We start from the raw sequence: 9,701 nt of genomic DNA, 5'->3' as shown, positions 1-9,701 counted from the left end.
AAGAAAGGTCTATCGTTAGACGAGGCTCAAAGTGGTTTATGAAGAAAGGATTGTAAATTTGAAAAGTGAAAGGAGATATGATGTGGCTACAAGGGGTGCCTCAAATCATTGGTATACCTTGTGCTCAATTCGACATGGATTTTTTTTTTTTTTTACGATGCAATGTAATGCAATGATCATATGCAAGAAAATAAATGCTCATTTTATTAAAAGGGGGAAAAGGAAAAAAGACTACAAAATTAATCTAAAGGAAAAGGTGCCTATGCTAGACTTATTGAGGAAAGGAAAAAATGAAAAAGAAATAGAAAAAGTGGTCATGAAATCTTGTCGTTGAAGCTCGCCTCTTTCTTGTGTTGTTTGCTCCGACATCATCCAGTCTTCTCGCTAGCTAGAGGCAATGGGATCTTATTTGCCTCTATGAGATCTTGAATGAGGTTTTGAAACCTGTAGCATTCATCAGTAGTATGACCGCGCCCTCAATGGTACTTGCAATAGGAATTTGGATTCCATCTCGAAGATCGATTTTTTGGTGTTGGATCCTCGGTAGGGCCAATAGGTTTGATTAATCCTCGATCATAGAGACGATCGAAAGCAGCATCGTAGGTCATTCCAATGGGTGTGAACTCTCGCCTGGGTTTCTTTTTAGATCCTTGATTGTCCATGGTTAAGACACCATTATGGTCAAAGGTACTAACATTATTACTAGAGTGGGCGTTTTCGGAAGAAGAAGGATTGTCGTTCTTCTTTCCTTTCCTGCCACCGTGGTTACTATTGTTAGTAGCTTTTTGCTTTGCGAGGTCGTCTTCGATTTCAATTCCGATGTCATAAACGGCCTTGAAAGTATTCAAGTTGTGTTGATATTTTAAGTGCTTTGAATACTTTTCTTGGAGATTCTTGATAAACATCCTCATAGCCTCCTTTTCGGTGGGGACCTCAATCATTTTGGCGGAAGTTTCCCTCCATTTATTAAAGAAAGAAGTAAAGCCTTCATTCTCTTTTTGTCTTAGCATCTCAAGTTGTCTATGATCGGTTTCGACTTGAATATTGCACTTGTATCTATCAATGAAAGCGTTTACTATCGATTCCTAGGTAGAGGTTTTCTCCTTATCAAGGGAGAAAAACCATTGTTTGCAAAAGGTTTCAAGAGATAGTGGGAATAGAGAGGGAAAAACCTTCTTATCGATACCCTTTAATACTCATTATGGTTTCGAAAGTTCTTAAATGGAAGTAAGGGTTATCTGTTGCCTTGAATTTAGGGATTTCAGTGGCGTTGAACTTATGCGGAAGAAGTTCCTTGTCCAGCAAGACCCCTTGTGAACTCATGTCCTGAAATTTATAGTCATTAGATAGCTTACTTAGACTCTCTTGCATGAGGTTCATTTATTGTTGCTTCACGGGATCATCAATCTTGAGTGTGAGTAGCTTCAGTGTCTCAGTCACGGTAACCAATTGGTTCCTAAGCTCATTGACTTCTTCTTGAGTTGCCATTATCCTTCTTAGCCTTCCTCTTTTGACGAATTGGTTTATCAAAAAGTGAGACTTGAATAAAGAGGTTGTCCTTGATTAATCGCCCTTCTTTCCTCGACCAAGTACTGTGGAAAAGGAATTTGGGGGTATTTATTGTTAATTATTTGACTCAAACTTCATTCAACATGCAATGGATGGAGGAAGTGAAGAAAGATTGGATAGAATGTGAAAAAAGAAAAAGATGATGGAGGTGGAGGGATATGAAGAATTAGGAATAGAATGTACCCCCTAACTCAAATGACGAAAAAAAAAACCGACTCATGCATGAACCTAAGACACGGTCATGGTGATGTGTACTCAAAGTGTGTGCTAAGACTAGTGAGTGTAAGTGATATGTTAAGACTCGTGTCATGAATATGTGGCTAGACTATGTGACTAGACTCAAGCAAAGACTAAGTTAAGACTTCACGTATATGCATTAAACTGGACAGACTGTGGTATTTTAGTCATAACTTTTTATCTGTGACTCTGATTTGGATGAAACCAATGCCAAATTAAAGATAAAACTCGGGGCTACATATCCATAGGTTTTACGACTCGTAGTTCTTCCTAGAACTCCGACTATGACCAAAACAAGTTGACGTTTGTGCAGTATACGGGAATAAAAATCTGGGTTGACTTAAAGGAACTATGACTCGATTTTATGTTTATTTATTAGCTCACATTAATTAATTAATTAATTAATTAATTAAACAAAGTTCTTTAGTCATTAATCAGTTTATTTAGTCTTAACACAAGTCAAACAAACGGTTAGGAAAAATCACATAGAGTATGCACAACAAATAATGCACAATTAGTCAAGTAGGCACAATATGATGCAATGAGTTTGCAACCTAACCATGGCTCTAGTTCTCTAAAGTTCGGGATATGGTTAATTCAATAGAGGGTCCATGGTTAATTGTCCGGATGCACCGCGCGGAAGCCTAACCATGAAGGGTTGGCGCGAGTGGATGGGACACCGCGAGCTTTAGAAAAAACTCGCTTCCATGGTTTGGTGAATTCAACATCTCGGATGTACCCTTTGTTGCACGGAGCGTTCAATCGGTAGATGGAGCATGAATTCCCAGAGGGTTATGTCTATATGTAGAACACATATAGGTTTCAGAAAAGTGAGAAAAAATTCAACCAGGAAGTAGGATCGAGCAAACAATACGAAAAACCGGTCGAAATTAGAACGCATATTTGTGGCTCGGTATTGGGGGAAATTGGTGCCAGCAATCAGAGACTGGCGCCAACTTTTAACTGTAGCGCCTGGCGCCAATACTGGCGTCTGGCGCTACGGCTAAAATGCTAGCGCCAAGCTCTGGCATCTGGCGCTACTTCCCACATGCCTCAACAGCTTTCTGTGCTCGATAAAATTTTCCACTTTCGCGCGGTGTTATTTCGGTCCTAGTTGTGAAAGATATTTCTCAAATTTCCTACGTGTAAAATCCTATGTTTTTAACTCATTACGGATGGTCTTTCCAATGAAATCTTTTTTTTATGCATATGACAATAATGTTAATCAAAATTACGCACATGAAATACTTAGAACGTTTCGAGTCTCATCCACTCATTCTAAATCATTGTCGAAACAAATTCAGGAATTAAAATAGAAATTCTCCTCAGCGGAGTCGCCAAAAACTGTAGGGAATAAATTTCAAGCGTTAACCCCTAGCTTGAACCCCACTGTGATCATACACTAAAGTGCGGTGGCGTCCAAAAGGGAAGAAGATAGAGCAAAAGAGTCGCCAACAAGTTTTAGGAACTTGTAAACCGTTCACAGGGTGAAGGTTACACCCCTTAAAGATCCAAGAGATCGTCAACTCCATAAGGTCTTGAACCAAATAAGGGTTCGGGGATGAAGGTACAAATCCAACCTAAAAGAGATTAAATGTGCCCTAATAATAGGCCTCTACATTATTCTGATCGTATTCATGCGCGATTTTTAATTAACATGCAATTAATAGGTTTAACCCTAAACCTGTTTATCTATGTTGGTTGAATATTAATGAACAAATAAACTATTATTGGCGATCACTTGAATTTATAATCATGTTAACCCTAACAAGACTATTAATTATCTTATTAAGCGTGATTACAAGTACAAAATTCCATTTAAACATGCATAAAGGCGATCAAGCAATAACAATAAATATCAAGCAACATAATAATAATAAATAATCATGAATAATAAAAATATAATCATCATCAAGATAATAATAATCATAAAAATAATAATCATAATAAATTAAAATAATAATCATCAAAATAATAATAATAATAATAACAATATTCATAATCATCATAAATTATAACAATTATAATTATAATCATGTTCATATTAATATTAAAGCATAATAATAGCAAGATCCTAGGTATGATACTAACGAGATTAATAACAAACCCTAGCATGTCCATAAGCAATGAAAATCAAATCTTTAACCCTAACATGATACTAACAATCATAAATATTAGAAAGAACATAGGAAGCATCGCAGGAATCATAATAAGCATATTTAATATTAAAATTACCCTAGACATGATACTAGGAATATCATAATAACAATTTAAACATGATTTCTACATCATAACATCCATAAAATCATTAAAGTACTTACTTTGATGCCTCGTACCTCTTTCTAATAACAAAATACACACGTTGGTAACTTCAAGGAAAATAATAAACAAAAAAATTAAATCAAATAATTGAAATAGAGATTTTGGACCAAACCCTCAGAAATTAAACCTTTCACGTCTAGGGCGAAGGCAACTTCGAATGTGGCTAGGTGTTTCTAGATCTTGTGAATGCGGAATTTTGTATGACCAAGATTAGTTTAGAAAAAGAAAGGAAGAAAGATGAATGATTAAGAGAATTAATTGAATGAAAACTGATTGTAGGTGAATGCTAATTAAAACTGATTGTTGATGATAATCGGTGAATGAAAACGGAGTTTTTAATACGTTATTTATAGAGATAATCAGCCAAAAAGATAAAATTAACAAAACAGAGTCTGACGCACAAAAAACAGAGCTGGCGCAAACCCTGGCTAACTAGCGCCAGACACCAACACTAGCGCCAGGCGATAGGCCTGGTTCCAGGCGCCAATGCCTAGAGTCAGGCGTCAAGCCTATTTTTAACGCGTTTTTAAAAATCAGATAAGTTTGCCGTATTGGAGGATAAAATCATATAATTTCCTCGAAAATGCTATTTGATTTTAATTAAAACTCTGAAAAGTCAACAAAAGTCAATTTATCAATGCTAATTAAATTAGGAATGAAAAGAACCTTCTAGAAGAATCTAGAAGACTAAAACCATTCCTAATTGCATTAGGAATGATAAATCATATTAGGCCCTCCCCTAGATCATTGGGTCGCATATAAGGCTCAAGCCCCATCCAACTACACTATTATTGGACCCATACCATGGACTAAACAAACTGGATTGACTGTTTTTTTAAAATAAGTTTTCAAAAATAGAGAGAAGAGAAAAGAAATTAAAACAATCCGCAACACTAGACTTTCCACACTTTCACTTCATTTGATTATAATTCGACGTGAAAGGTACTCATCACCGGGTTTGGTTTTGGGGAGACACATTTGGGTGTCTACAGTAACGGACATTTCATGTGCCCGTTACAAATAATCCGTTATTCGTAACGGACATTTCAAGTGCCCGTTACAAATAACGGGAATTTCAACTGCCCGTTACAAATAACCCCGTTATTTGTAACGGGCATGATATCTGCCTTTTACAAATAGTGTGTAACCCAATTTTTAAAAAAATCCAGCACATGTTGTTGTGCTGGATTAGTTAGCTTGCATAAAAATTATAGCACAATTATTTTATTAATTAATTGAGATAAAAATAGTACTTCATATTTATACAATGAGCAAAAAAAAAATACATTTATTATTGCCTAAATAATTAAAACTAAAATCCTTCTGCTACATTGACTCTTTTTAGTCCAAAGATATTTAACTTTTCAATGATCTTCTTAGTCCAAACCTTCTGCTTCATTGATTCTTCTTAGGCCAAAGCTATTGCTGCATCAGTTCAATCTCTTGCTGAAGGCCCCGTACTTGATCTGCAACATCGAATAATATATTGGCCTCTTGAATCAATATAGAGCCAATCCACAGGATAGCTGATGCAACAATGGATTCTACCATGGTTGTGAGCTTTTGGTGTTTACCTTAGTTTTCCTGTTGATTTCACATAAATGAATCAATATTAAAGATAGTCAATTCTAACTTACAACAAACACACACACATTACGGGGAAAAAGAGAATTATGAGGTGCCTGACAGATCCTACTATAGCAATGAACCTTTTATTTGGGTGAAATTGTTAGATCTTTTCACAATATAGGAAAGCTTATTCTTCAAATAACCAGAAAGATACATCAATGAGAGTAAATAATACTTCTGTAACCAGAAAGATACAAAGGCAATATATCTTTCACTTTGGTAATTCAGGGGTTGTCCTATTTTATGGGTTTTAGGGTTTATCGTCCATGAATTTATTTGCTTCCGCTAGCACTCATAACCGTTACATACTCAATGTAACAATGACAATAATTTATTCATATATATGATCACAGTTTTTCAGTATACTAGCTAATGCAGTAATTCATATGACACAATGCAACAGACAGCAGATAGCACTTTATTCAAAACTTCAAACAGACAGCAGACAGTAGATAGCACTTTATCTTCCACAGGTTTTTTATCACTAGGATTAATCCTTGCAGTACTGGCAGACATGAACAAATTATTTCACACTGAAACTAAAACTAAAAACTAAAAAGTAAAAAAAAGTAAAACCTTAAATCATGAAACTCTTAAACCTTAAAGTCAAATCAGTAATCAGGTAATGCATTATAATCAATTAATGAATCAAGATCTCAAAATTCGGACTCCGGGAAATTCTTAAACTTTAAATCATGTTCATCAGCTAAACACATCAAATACTTAAAACTCTGTTATAAATCTTTAATCATATATCATTTTATCCAATTTTTCAATTCAACAATCTAATAACTTCGATATATAAGGATTCATATAAAAATGAAGCAATCAATCCACAAAACATGAACAAAAAAAAAAGCATAAAAATCGTAAAACAATCTAAAATCCAAATAATCAAACATCAAAACATGAAATAATTCATCAATTAATTTACTTCATCGGATCTGAACCAAAAACCAATCAAATTACAGAACAAAATCAATTGCAAAAAACAGTCAAACCAAAATCAATTTGAGGTTATTCTAGTGGCTTCAACTTTACAAAATTAAATTAGCTTTTAGGTTGCACACATGAGGTGTTGAGAGAGAGAGAGAGAGAGAGAGAGAGAGAGAGACCTATGCACATGGAAATGACTCCAAAACGACAATCTCTTCCTCGGCGTTTCATCTCATTAAGTAAAGTAGCTACACACCGGGCACCTAAAAAAAGAGCAAAGTAGGAATTGAGTACAACAATACACTAATCAGCAAGGCTTTTTTATTGTCTACCTTATTTTAACAGATTAAAACTAATTTCACGCACTGAAATCAGATTTAGATTTCTGCTGATAACCGAGTTTTACAATGTATAACTGATTTTTACTTATATAAATCCCCCCTCCCCAAACAGAGCCTAACTCACTCAATAAGCATTTTCTCTAGTAAAGCCAAAATGCATACCTGTAGCTCCCAAGGGATGTCCAAGGGCTATTGCTCCCCCATTAACATTAACTTTCGCTGGATCGAGGTTCAGCTTTTTACAACAGTAAACATACTGAGATGCAAAGGCCTGCATTGAAAATGGATGTTACAAATTTGAGAAATGGTGTTGAAGTCACCAACTGAAAATATGAGGCAGCTTGTTCAGAGTGCTAACCTCATTTATCTCAAATAGATTGATATCGTTAAGCTTTATCCCGGCAGATTTCACAGCAGTAGGAATGGCAAAAGCTGGGCAAAACCCCATAATAGAAGGATCCACACCAACAGCAGCAAAGCTCCTAAAACACAGGATTAATAGTAGCAATTCAACCTTACAAATAAACTACAATATTTCTCAAACAGCAAAATCACAAAATCAAACAAGTGCGGATAATTTAAGATTAAAATACACAATTGAAACCGAAATTCATTTCCAACACTATTACTTCCTCTAAATCAACATGCAAACAAAAAACATCAAACACAGAAAACAAAATTCAATTATGAAATTCATAAAAATGGAAATTCAAACGCAAACGCAAACAAGATCTAAAATCATAGCAGAAAATGCAGAATCAATCGAAAAGAGAAAACGCATACAAAGATCCACAATTGTAGAGGTCGATAGAAACGGAGATACGTTCGACGCCATTGCTGAGCTTTGTAAGGGTAGCCTTCTTGTGAGCTACAATAAAAGCTGATTTTGAATCCCCCATTGCTGAGATTGAACATGAAACAAGAATCATAGCGAAAATTACAAACCCTAATTGATTGATTGAAGCCACCATTGTTGAATTCTCTGAAGTTGCAGATTGAGAATTGAAAGGGGAGAATTTTCGAAATGTGAAGATCGAAAGAGAAGCGGAAAAATTCCCAAAACTAAGTCATTTAAATCGATTTTCCAAGAAATAAAAACAAAATTCCCAAATATAATTTTAAAATCCAGAAAAATCATAGAACTTGAAAAAAAAGGGTAACAAGTAACAAAAAATTAAAAGAAATAAGATCTAAGAACCTATATATCCTTGTAAGCGGTGGTTTCCAACGATCTAACCTTTGATTTCTCCGTTGCCGTTAGTGACTTCTTCCTCTTTTTCGCCTCTTATTTCACTTCCTCCTCTTGGTTTTCAACAATAAACTAGCAAAAATCATTCAAATAAAAATTAGATTAGAATCTAATTATAAAACCCAAAAATTCTACCAATTTGAATCTAATTGCTACAGATCTAGTAGCAAAAACAAAACATAAATTTAAAAAAAACGCATAATCAAGAGGAAAGAGAATATAGAGGTAAGGAGAGGTGGTAAAGAGAGTAAAAGAGAATGAATCTTGAAGAAAGAGAAAGACAGTGAGTTCTAAAGAGGAGAGAGAAAAAGAGTGAGTGAGTGAAAGAGAAAGTTAGAGAATGATTTCTGAGGAGAGAGAAAGAGAGGAGAGTGACGGCTGAGGAGATGTGTGAAACCCTAAGTAACTAATGGGCTCATCTCATCAGCTGGATGCCTGGACAAATCATTCGTAACGGGCCCATGATGTCCGTTATAAATAGTATACTATTCGTAACGTGCGGTATTTTGTCCGTTACAAATATAATAGTATTCGTAACGGACATTATTTTGCCCATTACGAATAAATAAGTATTCGTAACGGACACTATTTTGCCCATTACGAATATCTTAATTGTAACGGGCAAAGCTTTGCCCGTTACAAATAGCCTGTTACAAATGAGATTTTTTCCACTAGTGCGAGGTTTCATCCGTAAACCAAGGCGTGACAGGTACAAATAACTGAGGGTTTAAACCAATTCAAATCTACTTTTTATTTAATTTACTTTAATATTCATTTGCTTTATATTTTTATTGAAGTTACAAACAGTTTATTCATGATGTAGCGATTTAAAGGAACGCGCAGAATGTGAGTAATTAATTAATTTAATTACTCTTATTTTATTTTAATATTGCTAATATCATGATTAGGTCATTTTATATTTGATTTGACTAACAATTTATTGTTAAATTGCTTCCAATATTAATGTTTATTTTATCATTTTTTATGATCACCATATTGCATGTTTAAAGGGAATATGTAATTGAAAATCTGCATAATAAGGTAATTTGGACAACCGATTTAGGTTCTTTTTTAATCTTGTTATTAATCAAAGTGATCATTAATTTAGAATAATGTGTTGCATTAATATTTAACCAACTTAGCCTAATAATAGTTTGGAGCAAATTGAATCTTTGTTTGCATGCCTTTGAGATCGCAGGAATCATTTTTCACTATAAGAATCGAGTAGAGACCAATACGGGCGAATGTGACTCCATGACTCACTTCTTACCATCATCCCCGATCCTCCTTTCATGGTTCCGAACCATATGGAGTTAGTAATCTCATGGATTATGAATGGGGTGTAACCTTCACGGGTTAATCGTTGTTGCCTATCGTTGTCCCTTATCGTGGTTGCCTTTTATGATCCGTGAACGATT

General features: G+C 34.8%; 1 protein-coding gene across 4 annotated transcripts; it reads right to left on the bottom strand.

The window, feature by feature from the left end:
* Positions 1 to 5,363: 5,363 nt before the first annotated feature.
* LOC145584612 (3-ketoacyl CoA thiolase 1, peroxisomal-like) lies at positions 5,364 to 8,652 on the bottom strand. 4 transcript variants are annotated; one of them, XM_081641443.1, is made up of 6 exons: positions 8,272 to 8,652; positions 7,818 to 7,935; positions 7,393 to 7,516; positions 7,197 to 7,305; positions 6,873 to 6,956; positions 5,364 to 5,712 (listed from the first exon to the last, which is right to left on the bottom strand). In XM_081641443.1, the coding sequence occupies exons 2-6, from the start codon at positions 7,931 to 7,933 to the stop codon at positions 5,699 to 5,701; spliced, it is 447 nt and encodes a 148-aa protein (XP_081497569.1). In that variant the 5' UTR covers positions 7,934 to 7,935; positions 8,272 to 8,652; the 3' UTR covers positions 5,364 to 5,698. The 4 variants fall into 4 exon arrangements, with proteins under 4 accessions (XP_081497569.1, XP_081497553.1, XP_081497561.1 ...); XM_081641427.1 differs by having other exon boundaries at positions 5,364 to 5,672; XM_081641435.1 differs by having other exon boundaries at positions 5,364 to 5,594.
* Between the last annotated feature and the right edge of the window lie 1,049 nt (positions 8,653 to 9,701).

The sequence above is a fragment of the Chenopodium album genome, chromosome 2 (assembly GCF_948465745.1).
Source record: "Chenopodium album chromosome 2, dcCheAlbu1.1, whole genome shotgun sequence".
Classification (NCBI taxonomy): Eukaryota; Viridiplantae; Streptophyta; class Magnoliopsida; order Caryophyllales; family Amaranthaceae; genus Chenopodium; species Chenopodium album.
This window is presented reverse-complemented; position numbering and strand designations above follow the sequence as displayed.